The sequence below is a fragment of the Gymnogyps californianus genome, chromosome 1, assembly GCF_018139145.2.
Source record: "Gymnogyps californianus isolate 813 chromosome 1, ASM1813914v2, whole genome shotgun sequence".
In the NCBI taxonomy this organism is placed as follows: domain Eukaryota; kingdom Metazoa; phylum Chordata; class Aves; order Accipitriformes; family Cathartidae; genus Gymnogyps; species Gymnogyps californianus.
The window spans coordinates 214,259,006-214,278,824 of NC_059471.1; the positions used below are offsets into that span (position 1 = coordinate 214,259,006).

General features: G+C 44.5%; 1 protein-coding gene across 1 annotated transcript in view; it reads left to right on the forward strand.

The window, feature by feature from the left end:
* Window positions 1-1,713: 1,713 nt before the first annotated feature.
* Window positions 1,714-19,819, forward strand: part of ITIH5 (inter-alpha-trypsin inhibitor heavy chain 5) — a 50,802-nt gene continuing 32,696 nt past the window's right edge. Inside the window, exons 1-6 of the mRNA XM_050915032.1 lie at window positions 1,714-1,833; window positions 5,750-5,794; window positions 9,798-9,961; window positions 11,193-11,300; window positions 13,276-13,526; window positions 14,025-14,027. Coding sequence (XP_050770989.1) covers window positions 1,714-1,833; window positions 5,750-5,794; window positions 9,798-9,961; window positions 11,193-11,300; window positions 13,276-13,526; window positions 14,025-14,027 — 691 coding nt within the window. The remainder of the gene's footprint in view (window positions 1,834-5,749; window positions 5,795-9,797; window positions 9,962-11,192; window positions 11,301-13,275; window positions 13,527-14,024; window positions 14,028-19,819) is intronic.

Below are 19,819 nucleotides of genomic sequence, written 5' to 3' on the forward strand. Positions count from 1 at the left end.
TAAGTCTGAGCCATCGATTTGCTAAAGAAGAGTTCCAAAGGTGTTGACCTTGCTGTCCCTTCCTTTACTCCAGCTCCAGCTCCCCTCATCCCTTCTGAATGGGGAGCAAGCACCTTCCTGCTCCTCCATTACACATGCTAGATTTGGAGGACATAATGCTCCCAGGACATATGCTCTTAGTGGACACATGCTTTCAGGTGGGTGCACATGTGTCTGTCCAGAAGGAGAAACTCCAGTGGCCCAAGGGTCTGTTTATACATCCCAGCAAGGCCAGAGAGACATTGAGCCACTCACTGGACTGTCACTGCCATGGTCTGGAGCTGAAGCAAAACAGCTTCAGTCCCTGATGACCCAGAGCTGGAAAGGAAAAAGAAAATACAGCAGTTTGAATTCTGGCAGGTTTGTGTGTGCAGCACCTAGCACAGTAAAAAAAAAAAAAACAAAACAAACTAAAAGAGAGGAAATTTGGGACTGCTGGATTTAAGAAGTTACTGCTGGCAGAGAAAAATGAAGTAGTAAATGCATCTGATTTGGGGTTAGGTGAGCGCTGCCGATGCAAGTTCCCGCACACCTGGGGATGAGACGTGCCTGGTCCGTGCCAGCTGGCACAGCCGTGCCTGGAGGAATGTCCCTGGCAGCTGAGCGGTGGGGACCCAGCCTGCCCAGCCAGTGTCCGCCTTCGCCCTGGGGCTGGTTGGGGAGGAGAGGGTTCTGCCTCTGGGAAACGGAGGGAAGAGCAGGAGGCTCACCCCAGCTTTGCCCAGCTGAGAAAGGGAGTCCAGATGATAAGAGACAGCGGTGAAAGCACGGGTCTTGGCTGTCTTCGCCGGCGGGGAGGCACCTGGCTGCCTGACAGGGTGCCAAGGTGAGGGTGTGGAGGGAACCCTGCCCTGCTCTGGGACGGCAGGCCCCAGGGCAGCTTTCACAAACAAACCAGGGCTCTCCAGACTGGGGAGTAGGAGAAGGTGTCCCTTCAGAGAGGGTGAAACTGGAGGGTTTTATCGCTCCTGGGTAAAGCCCCAGCCTTGAAGCGTGTCCTTGGACTGTGCTCCCTCAGCGGGTGGGTAGGAGGCTGCTTTTTAATATGGACCGTGGTGTAAGCTGTTCAGGCCTGCCCGACGCCATGGCTGACCCCATGAGGAGACAACCCGGCAGCCCAGCGCATCCTTCCAGCTCCCACTGGCACTGGGCACCAGCCCCTCAGGCTGGCGCTGTGCAACAGCAGCCATCTTAGGCCCTGCCTCAGCACCCAGCCAGGTGGAGGAAATGTCTCCTCAGCCTTCCCCCCCGCTGAGGGCCACCACGGGGCTGGGGTGCTGCTGGTGCCAAAATGACAGGCGGCAGCACCTCATGGACCCCCAGCACTACCCCTCTCTGCCGCACGAGGCAAGATGGGGGGCTGAGGCTGAGGGCAGCATCGAGAGGGGCATGGCGATGGCTCGTGCCCGGTGCTCCACCGGACTCCCGCCTGAGGGGAGTAGCTGCAGGATGGAAACCCTGTGAAGATCCCCCGCAGCCCCGGGCAGCACGGGAATCCGCCCTGAGTGGAAAAGGGGCCGGTCCCAAGCTGGGAAGGAGGAGAAGAGGGTGGGTCGTCTCGCCTCCTGTCAGCCTCCTCGCAGCCCGTCTGGCAGCACAGGCAGCAGCTGCAGGCAGCGGGGCTTTCCTCTCACCTGCGGGGCAGGGAGCCCCAGCCGGCGCTCCCCCACCACCATGATCCTTTGGCTGTGGCTCTGTTGGGGCTTCTCCACCTCAGCAGGGCAGCCCGACTCGGAGCTGATGGCGAGGTACCTGGAAGAGAAGCTGATGGCAGACTACAGCATCATGGAGCAAGTAGGTTTTAAGGCGGTCTCGTTGTTTGGGAGCATCTGGTGCCTGGGGCTGGCTTATCTGTCCCCTCTTAACTGTCAGTATCAACACACAGGTTGATACTGCTAAAACCGCATTTATTGCAGCCATCCCTGCAGCGTGCCCACAGCTGTGGCTCAGCTCCGTGGGAGGCTGCTACTAAAGAGCAAGGCAGTTGTTGGAGATGCTAAGCTAGGAGAGCACCAGAGCACCGGCACCCTCCTGTGATGGGTGCTACTGCCAGGGGATGGGTTTAAAGCTGAAATCCCCATAGCTGTGCTAACGAGATGTTTCACAGGGACAAGGAGTTAACGCAGTGTCCTGGCCGCTCGCCAGTCTGAGTAATTCAGAGTGTTTCAGGCTTGGAGGAAAGCGTTTCTGCCTATGGTCTCAGTTTTACCGGACTTGATTTTTAACTCATGCTGGATGAAATGAACCACATGAGTTTCAGCTTGTAAAATGCTTCTTGACCAGGAGAGAAAAAAATAATATTCTGCAAGTGAGGGCTGTTATGTTGTGTCATTGTGTGGCTTAGATTTTCTGGGGAAATAGGGCTGAAAGGGCAATGAACTTTTTGCAAGTTAGCAAGAGAGTTTGGGTGGTGGTTTGGGAGGCTGTGATTTAAAAGGCTGAGCTTCAGATCTGTGCTCACATCCTTCAGGTCCATACCAACTATCATGTGTGACTTTGGGTCACTTAGGGCATCAATCAGTTATCTAAATTTGATCAGAACTGAGAGGCTCTGTAGTATCTGAGACACCCATGTGGGACTGGCAGGTACGAAGCAGGACCTATGGAAGACCTGTGCCTTGCTGGAGGCCAGGTGGGATACCCTAGCGTGTCTAAAATGTCAGTGAATGCCTGTATTTGGCATCTTCTGCCATACAGTAAGCGGGAAGAGTGAGACTCTTCATATGTATCTGTACCCTCCTCAGAGTTGGTCATTCAGTCGCTCATCCCACCTAGAATGGGGAGAATCTTTCTCCAGAAGTGCCCATGTCTCTCCGCTATGAGGACCTCAGCAACTTCGTTGTTGATCCTGATTACTGTGAACATATATTCCTTGTTGGGGAATTCAGCCACAAACCAACGTTGTCTTGCAGACCCACCTGTCCAAGTGGGAGAGAGTATCTCCACCACTGTCCTGCCAGTGAAGTGGTATCTGGGAACACTCACTTATCTGCTTTAGGGGGAAAATCAGTTGTGAAGCTCAAGCAGCTGGCTCACAGTGTTGAAATAACCTGGCTGATCTTGCTTGAGGCAAATGAGAGTGTTTTCACAGGAGCTGTGTTGCTGGCAGATCAGTGGCAGCAGTAACTTCCGACAGAAAAGCAGTGATGTATAAATAGAGGTGGTGACCTAGTCCCCTGGGACAGCCAGATCTAGAAGAGGACATCTGTCTGTCTTCACTGAACACATGAGCCAGGTTAAGAACAGGCAAGTGCTTCCCTAGATCAAGATACTACACTATAAACAAATCTCTAACAGATTCAGGAGAGTGTATAGGGCTGCGTTTAACTGTAACATACTGGGACGATCTTCCTACAAAAAGGCAAGTACAGACACAGGTCTTTGCAGGATCATGGTATTTGCAATGAGTGTGGATTACTTGTTGACTTATCCAATGATTGACCGCTCTCCTAAGGTAGCTGACAAGGTTGCTAGTTATTACCGTTGCACTAGAGGTAGTTCTTCTGGACAGCTCTTCACAGGTAGTTGGGTTGCTACTGCCCAGCTTATTCTCTGTATACCATGCAAAGACTAGCAGATGGCAACAGCTATGGGGTCAGTACTAGCAATTATTGGGCTTTAATGAGTGCTTTGGAAGGCTTTAAAGCTAAAGGTTGATGGTAACTTGGAAATTGTTCCATTAGATGATGCTAGTGAAGCTGGCTGATTCAAAACAGTTCGATGGACTGATCAGTATCATAAACCCTGCAGCAGTGCTTTGGCAGTAGTCATGACGTCCTAGCAAACAGAATACTGTTATCTGGTGATCCTTAGCTACTCACCGATGTCTACTGGTTATCCTCAAGATTTTAGAAGGTAGCTTTTGAAGCAGCCAAGTCATACAAAGCATTCTTAGGCAAATAAGCAAGCAAACAAAATGGGCATGTGGTGGGGAAAGATAAAACCAGTAACCAAATCTCCAGTTTCACCAATTAGTCAGTAAAAACCATTGTGACCATTCCATACAGGATGATAGAAGGATTTGCTCCAAAAGGTAATCCTTTAGTAAGGAGGACCACTGATCTCTCACTCCTGCCTCTGCTCCAAGCAGGACTAACTTCACAGACATTTGTCTGGCTTGTTCTGAAGAACCTACAGTGATGGAGACTCTGCAGCCTCTCACAGCAGGTTCCTGAGGTGCTTTACTTGCCTGAGATAACAGACCCAGGCAGAAAGTTTCTTCCAAAATTTAAACTGCAGAGAATTCCTCTCCTCTCCTCTCCTCTCCTCTCCTCCTCTCCTCTCCTCTCCTCTCCTCTCCTCTCCTCTCCTCTCCTCTCCTCCCTCCTCTCCTCTCCTCTCCTCTCCTCTCCTCTCCTCTGAGAATTTCCCAAGGGAGCTGTTTTCCCTTGGTTCTAATTTTACAAGATGTTGGCTAAAATAAAGCAGAAGGAAATAATAAAGATTCTAGCGGAGGAGACTTTAATTTCTCCATTGGGCTTTCCTGAGCTTTTCAATGCATGATATAAACAGACATAAAATCATCTCTTTGGCAAGGACTACTGTTATTTCAGTGTAAATCAACAGAAAGGGCAAATCAGGTAAAAAAAAATCATTGCATTCCTCTGCTCTCTGGAGTTACCGACATTTTAAGAAGTCACTTGGCTTCCCTCATTGACAAGAGACTTGTATTCTCTGTTTTGGGGAGGGATTTGGTTTGGAGATGTTGCTAAGCTGAGACTTACACTATGTGCAGGGAAGAAGTCAGAAGAGTTGTTGTGAAGGGCGATACAATGAGTACGATTGTGTTGTCATAGGTGAAGCACTTCGTTTCATAACAAAATCTGTGGCTGAGTTTAAATATCTTTATTCCCTTTTTGCACATAACTAGTGCTTTTCTGTCACTGCGCAATAAACCCACAGTACCTGTGGAGAATTTTTAGGCAACAGATCTGCTGTTGAGGTAGTATCAATAAAGCTGAAGCCGTAACATTAATTTACACAAGTCCTCCCTTGGAGCAGGTCCATGCATGCAGCAGAATGGAGTTATGCTTGCTAAGCCCCATCACATGGGTGCTAGGTGTTACCCTGGTCGCTGCTCAAGCTCGAAGCAGCCACGCTGTGCTGAGCTGAGGGCAGCCTCAGGTGACTGGGCTTGTTGTGCCCTCAGCCCTCTCCCTGCCCAGTGTCTGTAACCCATGATGAGTGCTGAGCGCTCTTGCACAGAAGAAGACCACATCTGGACTGGGGAATGGGCTTTGGCTTTTACTTACGTGAGGATGTTGATGGGCCCTGCGTGGCATTTGATGAGCGTTGTGGACCGTTTAGCAGCCCTTCTCATCATGTACCGTATGCCATGCAATGGGGCAAAGACAGTGACGCAGAGTCTTTGTGTAGGAAGCTATAAGGAAATACACTTCCACGGCCAAGACATAGCATCCAGGGCTAGGGCTAAAGGCTGAGAGGTTCCTGTCTTCATATAGGGGGTCTCTTGACAAGTAGCATTTGCAAAACACACAGTACCTGCTCACCTGTGAGAGCCACATTCCACTGCTGAGCTTTGATCAATGGATCTGTTAATATAGAAGAGATTCAGGTTTTAATTTTAACCAGAGGAACATTTGAAGCTGGCCATGGGTGATCAGTCACACAAACCCATGTCTGGATTTAAACAAGTGACATGTCTTCCGTAAGTTGACTAGGCTCCATTAACTCCCTTAACTCTTTGCAGGTTGCACGCCGTGTTCCAAGACAGGCCAAGTTTTTGCAGAGGCTGGTATGTATCACACTGTGTCTTTATTTTACCTCATGGGAATTACACTTGCTCTACCTATATATGTGTGTGCATCCCTGTGCCCAGGAATGAACTATGTCAATGGGTGATGATGGAGTGAGACTCTAAGTAAAAAAATCTTCATTTTGATCAATGCAACAGGTACAGGTTCTTCTAATACTTCCCAATCCATCTTCTTGACCACAGATTTGGAGAGAGAACATGCAATGTTACAAACCTTAACCACGCAGTGAACATAAGCCTGATGAAATCTCATTGAATTTGAAGAGAAAGGGAGAGTTTGCTTTGAAATTTGAAGATCTCTGTTGTTCTCTGTCCAGAATTTACTGAAGAAAGGAAGAAAACAAGGAAGCCAATATCCTTCTTTCAGCACAGGAACCTAAGCTTTAGATGTACAGCAAATCTGTGAGATCTGGCTATATTGCTGCACTGAGAGTTGCATGGCTAAGATCAAAACTTTGGCTAAAGAGGCAGCCAGTGAAATTACTGTTCACAGCCAGTTATTTTTCTGGCTTTTCTGAGGGATGGGGGCTTCCCAGTTGAGAACTGGAGGAACTCATTTCATACACTGAGCAGCCATCACATGCTAATAGCTTCTGGTCCCTTTGATCTTTGACAGATTTGAATCAGCAGCCTAGAGGAGAGCAACTCTCAGTCTTATTACTAGTTTATTACTTCTGATCTGAGATACGGTCAATTTGTTTTGATGAAAGCAACTGATAAAGGTAAAAACACGGCGCGTATTTCATTTATCTTCAGCTCTCCTCTGTCTTTCCAAACATTTGAAGTAAACAAGCATAAAATCATTTGTTTGGCAAGAAAATTTCAGTTCCCAGTTCATCATAACAACCAGGACACCTTCATAAAGCATCCAGCCAACCTGCCTCATAGCAATGTGTTAATCTGCCACCTTGGCATTCCCTAGCTTTATTTTTAATAGGGATAATAAATCACAGTAATAATATTAAACAAATGGTTTGCTTTGTTTTTTCCTTTGTGCTGCCTCTCGTCTTCTGAAGGCCTTAATAAAAAGCAGAGAAAACAAACAGGCATTTGCGCAGCTGTAAGTCAGAGCATCAGGGGCTGATGGATTGTGCAAGAGCTCCGGGGAACGCACAAGAATCGCAGACTGGAACTTGGGCTGCCCACCAAGTCTGACTTAGCAACCTGTTTGGAAACTGCCTCTGCCCCCACCGTTTATATTTTCTATATACAAGGAATGGCAGATCCCTTCCAGGGATGGGAAGATGAATCAGTTCTTTCATCCTCAGTTGTATGTGATGCCCTTATTCAGTGTTTGCTTTCTCCACCAGCAACTCCTAACCACCAGGAAGAGGGAGAGGTGTCAAATGCCTTTTTTTCATTTGTTTTTGCTGTTCCTCAGTCTGTGAGGATATCAGAGCTGGAGCTTGTTCAGTAGGATAGAGAGATATGACGGAGATCAGTTGAAGCCAGCAAATAGTAGATTCAGCAAAAAAACCTGAGTTATGTGGTTCTTCATATAAAACACCATTAAGCTGTGGAACTCCTTGCTACAAGGTGTTGCAGATGCTAAAAGTTTACATGGATTCAAAAAGCAGCTGTGTAAAGTAGAAGAAAAATCCACAGAGGTTTACTAAGCACAAAAATACCACCCTTGGTTCAGGAGTTCCTTCAGCCACAAATTGCTGAAAACTGAGAAAATATTTCTGCATAGTATTAGTGGAGGTTGGACTGATTTTACACTCTAAGCATGTACTATTGATCTCTGCCAGTGGTAGGCTACAGGGTTAGAATTGCTTTTGTTCTCACCCAATACAACCATTCTTTTGTTCTTGTCATAACAAGGGCAAGTCCATGTCCTGTGTCGTATTCTAAAGACTTTCTGACTTCAGGTGAATCCATCACTGCATTCACAGTGTCAGATCTGTCACAGCAGAACCACTTGTATCTCCAGTAAAAGGCAAAGGGCTTGATCCTCTTTTGCTGTGGAGCTGTCAAGTATGTTTGAACTCACAGCTTATGATGAAATGCAGAACATGGGAGTGGATGCAGAAGATCTGGAACCAAAGAATTTGCTGTCTTTTCAGATTCTTTCATTTACTTCTGTTATTAAATCCTCTATATCTTTTGCTATGCCACAGGCAATTAGTGGTATGGAAGACTCAATGAAACATCAGCTCATTGTATCTGGAAACGTTCCTACAACACTACTTCCGATCAAAACTCCCCATCCTCTCCACCTTCAGGATAATGAGACTGTAAAGCCATGCCTACGTATCAGGGAAAGTCCTAAGAACAGCAGGGTCTAGTTCTAATCAGCAGCGACTGAATAAAAGCCACTAGTGGCCTAAGGGGGGGGACATTAGATCTGAGCGGATGTGTTCTAGTCTAGATCCATCACACTGAGCTGTCTGAAACCAGGGAGATGAATCACATCCTAGAAGTGCTAATTTCTTGCCATTGTTCTCCGTGTGAGCCGAGCCTGTGCTAAGCAGGATGTACGTGGACACAGAGCACATCACACGTTCTCCAGCTGTTAAAGATATCCAGCATGATTAGGTTCATTTGAGACACCTTTATCAGAGTCTTTCCAAGCCTTGAAAGTGTAGGCAGGTGGGGCTTTATTCCAAGTCTATTGACAGTTTTGTGTTTGTTTCCAGTGGATCCTCATTCTTCTTTTTGCTTGGAATTCATTAGCCCAGCATCTTGGTTAGTTGGATGCTCACTTATTGCTCCTTCTGATGCCATCAGCTACTGCAGAAACGTTCCTGTTTCATACTTGCTCATACAAACACTTGCTCCCTGTGTGAAGCAATTTGTCAAAATTATTTTTGTTCAGAAAAAAAAATCCTGGAAGTGCAGGTGAAGAGCGTGTTCTTGTCTTCACAAGTCTTACGTGACTGTGACTTTTTATCAACCTCAATAGGAAGAGTCTTGGTGTATTTGGCTTAGTGAAGTTGCTCTGTATTTGCAATGTATTTTACTCTTTAGCTTCCTTCTGCTTTTGAAGGTTCGATCTTTGACTGTTTAAGACAACATACAGAATTTTTTTTACATGGGCAGCTTATAGTTAAATACACTGAAGTCTTCCAGGAATAAAACTGTTGAACTCCATGGAGACATTGCTGTCAAAAAACAAGTTAGACTGGAGAAATGCTCCAACCCAGGACTTGTGCACAAAAACACATTCCCAAGAAGCAGAAATTGGCTTTCTGCTTCCATTGCTACATGATGTGTCATTCATTGCAGTCTCTGCTGCTTCTCTGCTGGAAAGAATCCAGTGTGGGCTAAAAGGCTTAAAATATTTTACTTGAGATGTCACGGTGTCAGTGTTTCTTATTAAATCTCTTCCATCCATTGCCTGAGACCCCCAGGATGGATACTCATTAGAGGAGGACTCAGTCAACTCCACTGACAACATTTTTTATGTTTACATAACTTACGGATCTGATACTATATAAATTTGAAGATGCTGCTTCATACACAGTGATCTCAGTCTTTCAAGAGGTCTTACTTCTGCTCTTGTGCACAGTCCATGGGGCAGTTCCTCTGACATCAGTTCTGGACCCTTTGGAGACATATTTTGGGCTTCTCTTCCCAGGCCATAAGGGACTAATCCTGATCCTCTCACACGGTCAGAGTTGAAGGGTGCAGTTTAGGATACAGATGGATTTCATCAGTGTGTTTCCCAACATAAAGGCTGGCATAATCAGAGCTCTCATCCTTCCTGAACCCTTCCCAAGCACTGGAGAATGACTTGTGCATGACATTGCTCTTGTGCATGAACAAAGGCAGTGCCACGTCTCTGGTTTACCTTTTGCAGCTCACCTGAAATTTTGAGGGCAAGCCCACCTTGCCTGCCGTTGACTGTTTTTCATAGGGGAGTCTAATACTCATAGGGTGGTTATTTGCTTGAGCATATTAAGTATTAAAGCCACTGAAACACTGAAGGGGTGAGTTTTCTAGCTGTCAGTGTTAATAGATAACCTTTTGATACTTACAGGAAACCAGGCCTCGGATGTCCGAATTCACTGTGAAATCCACAATCATTTCTCGGTATGCTTTCACCACGGTGTCGTGCACAATGGTGAACAGCGGATCTGAGGCACACGAAGGTGTGTTTGAGATGCAGATCCCAGCTGCAGCCTTCATCTCCAACTTTACCATGTAAGTAAGTAATGCTGACAGCTGGGGTGGACAATGGTTCTCCCATCCCACAGATAGCTCTCTCAGATTTCAAAAACTAGCTAGTCTGCAGTAGGGCTGTATCAAGGCCTTTTTGCATTTCTTTGGGAAAAATAAAACCACACACATGCTATACTCCATCCGAGCCTGGTTATGGCCCCAAAGCACAGATCAAGTCCTTGGATGACAGGATGCTAAGATTCAAGCCCTCAATGTACATGGGGAAGAAAATTACTCTATTTCCCATCTAAGTGTCTTTTAACAACCTCCTTCTCCTCCCCTCTCTTTGATTTGGACCAAAAATCCTCTCCTAGCCCTCAGAAACCTTTCCAATTAAAGATTCAGCAACACTGGCACATGATAGTTATCTCACCTAACTGACTGTGGTGCCTAAGAAGCTCCTTGTTGTTCCAGGTTCTCCATACTGTCAATGGAGGAGGAGAGTCAACTCCAGCTAGCAGATAGGTTGACTTGCTGCTGGAGGTGCTAGTCGTTCTCTGTGTATAACAGAGCAAGCAGAAGGCAACCAAGCTCATACTGAAATGACTCACTAAGGGATAAATTAAGCTCTTGGTTTCAAAAACACGTTTGGTTTGGTCATGCTCTGATCCCCCCTGTGGGTAGATATTGGGGCCACAACTTCAGACCTGACCCTAGCAGATAGGGGACCAGCTCTTTTAGAAAGACTTCCATTTGGGCTGAATAGGAGGAAAAACAGTCTTTTGCCATTGGCCAGCCAAAATGTACATTAAGGGCTGTTTCTTTATGGAATCCATGGCCCTGTAACTCATTCCCAGGGAGAAGCATTTTAGTTAGGGAGGCAGCTAATTGAGAGCAGTCATCCTGAATATTGCCATGTGTACTGACACAGATGATGGATCCGAGACCGGACCAAAAAAAGTGCTCGTTGGGATTCTTGGCAATTGCTTTGCTTTCTGGTTTGCATCCTTATGCTTTGGAGATTACCTACTGAACTGGCATTTTAGAGAGGTAAACTCCTGGACTAAAAAGGTACTCTGCTGGTATAACCAGCCAGGGAACTTCTAAGTCGGCTTCTGTCTCAGTGACTTGAGTGGACTGTAGGAGAGTTACACCAGCAGCACACTTAGCCTATTCATATGTGCACAGTCTGTGAACCCTTCTACAGCAAGCTGCACAGCTGTCACTGTCTGTGGGTGCAGAGTGGTCATGCTGACATCTCTGGTCTCTCCAGGAGCATCGGCAACAAGACTTATTACGGAGAGGTCACAGGGAAAGAAAAGAAACATGGCAGTGATGACAAAGCAAGGCACAAGAAACCTCCGAGCCCCACAGATGGAAGGTAAGTGTTGTACATTTGGCTTTGTTCTGGGAAGAAACATGCTCTCCTCCCATCTTTACTTTGGCTGCTTTGGCATACCCATCCATGGATTTATAGGAAGAAGCAGCTAAACAGAACGTTATCTGCACTGCCTGGTGTCATTCCCATACTCCAAGTCATGTAAAATTGCATGTGGCCTTTTCTAGCCCTGTTACACAACATTTTCACTTCCAAGATGCTCCAGGAGGTACCTGAGAGGGAAAGAAATCTTGTTACTTCCTGAATAACAGGCAGGAAAATTAAGGCACACAGAAATTCAGTGAGTTACAACTTCAAGACTACAAAGTTAGTCAGTGGTAGAACCACAAGTAGCCTTTTGCCGTCATGTTTACTTGCCCTGTTCTCAGTGCTTGACTGTGTTTAGTCCTCTTGGCCAAGCACTGGTAGAAAGTCTCATCCCTTTAATGATCTAAAAGCCTGTATGTTCACCTGAATGCATTTCTTCAGCAGCACTCTGATTTCACAGGTGCCCAAATTCCCCCAAATAGCTCTCAAAGATAGGCACCATTGGATGGATGTTGCTGCTCTGGAAAATTCCAACATGAACACATGATCAGGAACAGCTAAATAGACTGTGATTTTCAGACCAGAGAAATGATGAACTGTGGGGAGAGAGAGGTCTGACAGAGATCTGAACTCATGAGTGATATGTGGGAGGAGAATAAGGAATTTTTATTTTCTGTCTTTCATAGAAAACCAGAGAAAATTGAATTAAATTATCAGATGTCAGGTTCAAAATGGCCAAAATAAGGTATTCTTCACATAAATCATGTTTCTTGCCACTGGAAATTGTGGATGCTAAATTTAATGTGGATTCAAAAAGTGACTAGACGAATTCATGGTAGGAAAAGTCCATCAGGAACCTTTAGCAAAGGATGCTGTCTCAGGATCCAGACACAGACTAGCAGAACGTGAAAGAGTTCTATATTTCTCTTGAAGCACTATATTTCTCTCGTCATGCCCTATTGCATCCTTTTCTGTAGGTGATCACCACGTGTCATTGTTAGACCACTGGTATGATCCAGAGACGTCATTCCAACTGTCCTAAAGGCTAACATTAAAAAAAAAAAAAAAAAATCTTTTTATATGTGTTAGAGAAATCAAAGTCTCAAATCCTTTTCAATACTCACTGAATTGTGGGCATCACCAAAACCTCACATCAGTGAGTTCTGAAGTTACCCCTACATGGCATTAAAAGTTTCCGTTCTTATTATGTGGCTTTTTTATTTTCCATTCAAAAATAGTAGTGCCTGGCATCATATCAGTGCTTGGTAGCTAGACACTACAGTGCACTGTGTGGCAGGCAGAGCATACTAGGTTATCTCTGTTTAACGGAAGGGTAGCTGAAGCCAATAAAGGCTAAAGGTGGGAATTCATCTCATTTCAAATTAGCGAACGGAAAGCTGACTGTCAGTTGTACGCTGGGTGACTGATGTCACATTGTGGCCAACTGGAAGAGAAAAGTCCTTTTAGAGATGTGTCCAGTGGTAGAATTGTCTTAGGGGTCCTATTTCTCCCCATTGAACATGTAGCTATAAACAGCTAATATTAGGGAAGAGGAACTCATTTGTACTTTGCTTAAGATATTGCAGTGAGCCCACAGTGGCAAAGTCAAGAATTAAATATGGGTCTTGCAAATCTTCTGTGTAAGAAACCAAGGGGCACCCTTTCTTCTGGCCCTGCTCCATGTTATACGTCTGTCATATTCCTGTCTATAAGAAGTCATCTCGCCTTTTAAGACCTTTCCTCCAGTAGAACCCTCCTATGCGCCCAATGCTTTGTGAAGCATTCCAATGTTTTCCTTCTTGCTGGTTTCAGATATTCAATGATAGGAAATACTTTTATTGGACCAACAAACTCCAGATTCATCATTCACTGGAGGAGGTGGTGTGTGATGTGTATGGGGTGTGAAGGTGTCTTTGGATTTTCCTTCCAGGGAGAATGGCTATGAGACATTCAAAGCTTCTGTCTTCATTCCTCGCAAGATGCAGGCCAAGTTCCTACTGCATTATGAAGAGCTTTTGCAAAGGCGACTGGGAAAATATGAGTATACAGTCAGCATCCGGCCCCAGCAGCTGGTGGGGAGGTTACGAGTGGAGGTGAACATCCTGGAGAACTCAGGCATAGTTTCACTGGAAGTGCCTCCTCTCCGAAACAGCAAGCATAAAGGCAATGGGAAAGTTGAAGGTAAGTAAAGATTTTATGACCCATGGTTCTGTTACTCATTGGGCCTTAATCACTTCTCAAAAACTGGACTGGCGGTGTTGGGAGTTCTCCAAGGCAATCTTGGATAATTGTGTAGACTGGTGTTTCATTCACCTTCCCTCTGCTCCAAATGAGGCATTAAATAAAACCCCAACATTGTATTAAAGCAGCATTGTCTGGGATCAAGACTGTATTAGAAACTAGAGGACACATCTCATGAAGGCAACAAGAAAAATGAATGCTAGCAGCTCGTTAGGCATAAATTATTCTGGCAAATTCAAACTATGACTTGATTTAGAAAGATAATTTTTTTACTTTCCCTTCTTAACTCTTGCTGCACTCACTGTATGACAGGTACATTCCACCCCAGAGGTGGCTGCATTTGAGTGACCAGCAAGTCTCTAAGCATTGCAGGCCATCAGCAATTCCTATTTAGAGATCTCTCATTCACTGGCAGAGCAATCGCCAGGTTCATGAAAGCTGGTATAACGACTACAACGTGAAAGGGATTTCAGGATTATGAACTCTGTGCGGTTCAGTGGTGGGAATTCAGTCTTATCATAAAGGCTGATGGCTTTTGTTCTGTTTTCTATAGATGACTGTCTATGTGGTATCTGTGCATAAGCATGTGAGAACTTGGAAGCTTAATGAACATAGGGCTGATCCCATTCAGCTCAATAGGATTTTTTTTTGCTATTGTCTTTACGAGCTTTGAACTGGGCCTTCAGGCCTTGTGCTCAGCATTTGAGCAGGCTCTTCCCTGGCTCCACATCTCCTGGGAACTGTTTATTTTAAGTGAATTGTTTTTTCCATCCATCCATGCCAAGGCAGATAGGAAATCCTGCATTTTAGAACATGGGAAATTCCAAGAGGAAAATCCACGTTTTGCCAAAGCTCTAAGTGCGGTCTGAGTATCTACTCTTACCCTAACCATCCTTGCTTGCTCTTCAGACAGTGTAAAGGTAATTTTTCTAGTGTAAACTAACAGTGAGGAGCCCAGGATACTGTGATTGCTACATGTTGACAAGCTGACAAAAATCCCTCACCAAAAAAAGAGCGTGAGTCTGACCTGGAAGCAGGATGTAGAGTCTTGTGGGACTTGATCCTCAGTTACTCTAAGTGACATAATGCCAGCAAAATCAGTGGAGTTGTTCATGTCTGCCAGGTAAAGATCCTAAAGCATGTGAACTGGAGTTAAACTGATTGCTCAGTGTGATCCTACTGATTTCATCCAAATCACAGTGAAATCAAGGCTCTCAGTGACTTGGACTAGCTTCAGCTGATACAGCTAATTAGTCTCTCTGCCGTACATCCATGCACTGTGTGATAAATGTGCTCTGCTCCTCATCGGGACAGACAGGAAGCCTTTTTCACCTATCAGGGAGTATCATAGTGCATTGTGGCATATGGTTTCCTGCAAAACATCTGGCATTGATCAAGGTTAGAGACAGACTAAGCAGAGCAGACACACTGTTGGTCTAGTGCAGTATGGAAATTCCTATATGTAAATGACATACAGGGAAAACTCTTGTAACTTGCTTTCCAAATGGCAGTCTGTGAGCTCTGATCATTCTTGGCACTGTGCTTCAGATTTAAAACAGCTCATATAAAAATGGGCCCAAGCTCGAAGATTCCATAATCTTCCCTAGCCAGTAAAATGTATATAAAATAGATGTCCCATTTCAGGATGGGTAAAGCAACTGAAACTCAGATTCTCCATGCTTTATCCTTGCTCAGAATTCAATTACAGACCCTTTCTGTCTGGAATCGCCCTATACAGTTGGTGAAAACTGTTTGCTGTGATGAAATCACTGCTATGGAAGTCACTGAAATACGAAACACACTTTTGGGGTCCATCATGGGCAGTCAGGAGTGCGTTGTGTCTCTGCCAGATCAAGTCTTCATTGGTACTCAGGTGAGTGCCACTCAGATGACTGTATAGGGTTAATGAATTCAGTAGGTTTGCTGAGCTTCTTTCTGATCTGAAGCAAGATGAGGAGATTAGGACATTACCAGCAGCAGACAAAAAAAAAAAAAAAAGAATTGGCAGAGGGTCTTAGAAGGGTCTAATATAGGTCGCAGAGAAGGACAGCTTGTTTAGGATAGGAGGGATTTATTGCTTGTGACCTCTTCTGGCCAACAAGATCAATCACATTTGGAGTAGACAACAGGAACACAAATGGAAACCACAAGAATACTCCTGGGGAGGGCAAGGCCAAGGCAAGGAGCATTTCACTTGGAAATCCACTATATTCCAGTTGGCTGTCATCTCTCAAGCTTGATCCAAAAAGCAAAACACCTGAGTCTTTAGGTCCTCCCTACAAAGCCTTCTTGCTTATATGACACCTAAAGACCCAAGAGCATGAGATCTGCACATCCAGTGAGACCTCCAGGGAAGCCTATGGGTTTTTAAGTGAAAGACAGGTGAATTGCGAGTCTTATATTTAAAGAGTGGCTGCTTGGCAGACAGTCTGCAAACTGGGAGTAAACCAGGAAAAAGACAGCATCTGGTCTCTTCTTGTATTCCGGTGGCTTAAAACTCTTCAGTATCACTTGACTGGAGAGCATGGTAGCAATCTAGTAAGTAAGTGGCCAGCAAAGGATGCCAGACCAGATGCTGCCATACTGTGTTACCTGTGGTGCCCCAAATGAGAGGTCATGACTTAAAAAAATGACCAAATAAGGAATGGAGGCCTGCACATTGGAAAATGGTACTGCCTGACTGGTTTGAGTTTGAATATGTTATGAAAACTTTCTTTCTCAATTTCCTGTGTCTACAAAGATGTCTACAGTATCTCACAGTTAATGATAAAATGTGAGATTTTGATGAGTATTAATAAATTACCTTGAGAGTATTGGGTGAAAAATGTATTGTGACATCAAATCATCAGGTAAATGGCATTCTCAGTAATATGTCCAAAGCGCCACCAACCTGAAATCATTGTTGAGGATGGGATGTAGCTTCACAAGTCATTTAGATACTGTTGACTCTGACTGACCTGGATAAGAAACTACATTCTTTTTCTCAGTACAGGTCCCGAAGATCCAGTGTAGGATAGGCAAATTAAGTTGAAAATCAAATATGTTTGGCTTTGGAGTCATCCACAGCTCCAGACGATGAGCACCAGCAGTGACTGATGTTCATAACTGAAATGCCAACCTGTTGTGGCAATAAACGCTGTTAGCAAAACTAATGAAAAAAAAATTATAACGATAGTTTAGGTGACCAAAAGTGGAGGAATGGCTGATCTGCCTTTATTTCATGGACCAATCCTCCTACATTTGTGGTGCTTTCTACATGCCATCCATAGAGCCAATGTACCATGCAGGAAGCATAGTGGAAAAAACAATTTCTCTGTTTAATGGTCATTCAGGATTTGCACTTTTGACTCCAGCCAAACTGCTAGTATCCATACAGTCTGTGATAAACAGAAGAGATAAAACTTCTACAGAAGTTTTTTTCAGACCTATAGACTGAAGATGTCCCTTGATGAGAAAGAGTGATGGACACTTTTTTTTGCCATTTATAAAACAGCACAGAAATCACAGCAGTAGGAGCAGAAGCAGTAAAGAGTCCAGTTCTGCCTGGTTTTTGGCTGTAGGGGCCCAAGATACAAAGATCGGACTTGGTTCCACAAACTTGCAGTGATTTATGAAAAATAAATCTGTGCTTTGCTACAGATAGAGGCTCTTGGAAAGTCCCGAGTACATCCTCTCTGAATGTGGAGCAGAGACAATGTGATGACAGGTCTTTCCAGGATATTTCCTTTGTCAGTGACTCCTGCGCACACAGCTCCATCTGGGAGTTGTATTTTTCCCAAAGGAAGATATTAGGCATGTGAGTTTTGGAAAGTGATCTTTTGGCATGTGCAGGTGTTGTCCTCTGTCCCATACAAACCCCAAAACAAGAGACATTGAGGCCAATGATCCTGGCCTTCTCTGGTGACCTCAGAATGGAGCCATTTTCTGAATGACGTCCTACCCAGCATCCTCAGGGATGACTGTCCTCATCCTTTTCCTCCAGCGCAGCAGTGTGAGAACTAGTCATGGACTTGGGCAGGGAGACACTAGGCTGCTTGAGAATGACTATTTCTCTTCAAAGCCATAGGTCTCAGAAAGGTTTTTATTTCTTATCACGGTTGTCTAGAAGTTTCCACATGTTAGCGGAGGATGAACTTTGCATTTGAGCTCTAATCCTGACTCTGCCAGTCTCCAAAATAATTTAGGTTTAACTTTTCATCATGTGAGGACTACAGTTTCATATGAAAAATGCTTTTTCCTGCTCTGTTTACTTCTTTAGCTGAATTTGGTGGAAAGTTTGTCTAAAGGCCCTATTAACTACCTTAGCGTGAGCACAGATCAGCTCAAGTCTTTGGAGCTCATCCATGCTCTGTACTCTGCAATATCTCATAGATTTTCCTCTCTCAGTCACTTGTTTGAAAAGAACCGGGCCAATAAACAGAGGAGAGTAATTGTGATCCAGATATCAAGTGCTGCCTAAAAAAGAAACACGGGGGAAGACATAGTAACTGTATTCAAATATATAGAAGCCTGCTACACGGAGGAAAAGAATACTGTGCTTTCTGTGTCAATAACAGAAAGAACAAGAAGTCATGGGTTTATAATCCAGAAAGAAAAAATTAAATTAGACATTGGAGATGTCTAACAGTGAAAAAGTGAAGTTCTGGAAAGGACTGGCAAGGGCAGGTACTGAGTTTCCATTACTGGAGGTCTGGAGTGTTTCCAGACCATGTCATAAAGCCAAGTAGGAAGGGATTTGGTCTGGGAACATGGGATGAATTAAATAACCTGCCTTCCAGACCTGATTTCTATTATCCCAGGGAAAAAAAAGTTATTTTAGACCTTTTCTATCAGACCATTTTTTGTTTTTAATCTCTGTCCTGGAGATGGGAGATGAGTGGCTATGAAGAAGACGGGAGAGCTTCCCCAGCTATCCTTGTCACTGACAATGGCTATGTATGTGAGGCAGCCTTGGAAACCTCCTCTCCAGGTGTTCCTAAAGCACTGTCTGTGTTACAGGGGATGACATTTCTCACCTCCAAAGAGTGTTTTGAGGAGTAATAGAGGAATGCAATGTGATCCACATGATCCCATCTAGATTCCACAGTGCTTTACAAAACTGGATACATGTGATTATGCCCATTTACCAGGTGGGGAAACTGAGGCATGGAGCGGCTCCCTAACTCAGCTAATTTCAGATGGTCAGAGTCCATAGAAATGCTAGGACTGGAACTCATGCTGTTGTGGTGCGCAGCGTATTGTGCGTACTCATCAATGTACTTACGGCAGAGAAACACAAGTGAAGTCCAAAGCCCACAGCCACAGATGTATATGTGCAGTAGGTATAAGGAGAGAGCTTCTGTTTCTAGTGTGAGACTGATTTTCACTAACTCTGATGTGATATGCCAGGCAGCCTAACCGACGACAGTGCTTGCTTTTCAGCAGTTGAGGAGAAGTAATGTGAAACCCTCAAATAGATTAGAAAATATAAATGAACTGTTAAGCCATTTCTATGAATTCTGGGCATTTCCCACACGCTGGCAGTTAAATGGGATTTTGGAAGTGATAGAAGACAGATGGAAAATCCAGGAAGGCCAATACAAGCAAATCTGATGCATTGTGTATTAAAAACTTATTACATCTGTTGATTCATCAGATCAAAGGGCAGCTACAAAAGTAAAAACAAATCAAGATGCAGGCAAAATCTTATAGAGCTACTGATTTATGACTTTTCTTTGCCAGGAGAAATCTGAACTGTACACGGATTTTAGAAAAAATGTCAAAGCTCTGGGTAATCATTTTATAAGCCCCCTTTAAGATCCAACACTAGTGTCCTTAATTGATTTCAGTGTACTGGCTGAGACCTCTCTGTTTCCGTCAGGATGGATGGATTGGAATTTGCATAGTCAGAGAACCCATGATGCAGAGTCAATTCTTGACTTTACTGAAATTGAGTAATATCTGTCATTCAGCCTCCTTGGTCAAGACTTTTGCTGATGAGTTTGTTTCACATTCCAGGTCCTCAAACTATAATTTATTTGTGTAGAAGTTGGGCCTATGAGAAAACCCTTCCCTGCCTCAATAGTACGATCTTGTGCCTTGTCAATTGAATTGCACTCACAGGGCAGCTATAAAAGTAAAGCCAAATCAACATGGAAGTAACATCCTAGAGTGCTATTGATTTATGACTCTTACTTTCATTCTTTTGCCTAGAGGAGTCTAGATTGTACATAGCACTTTAGAGTAAACATCAC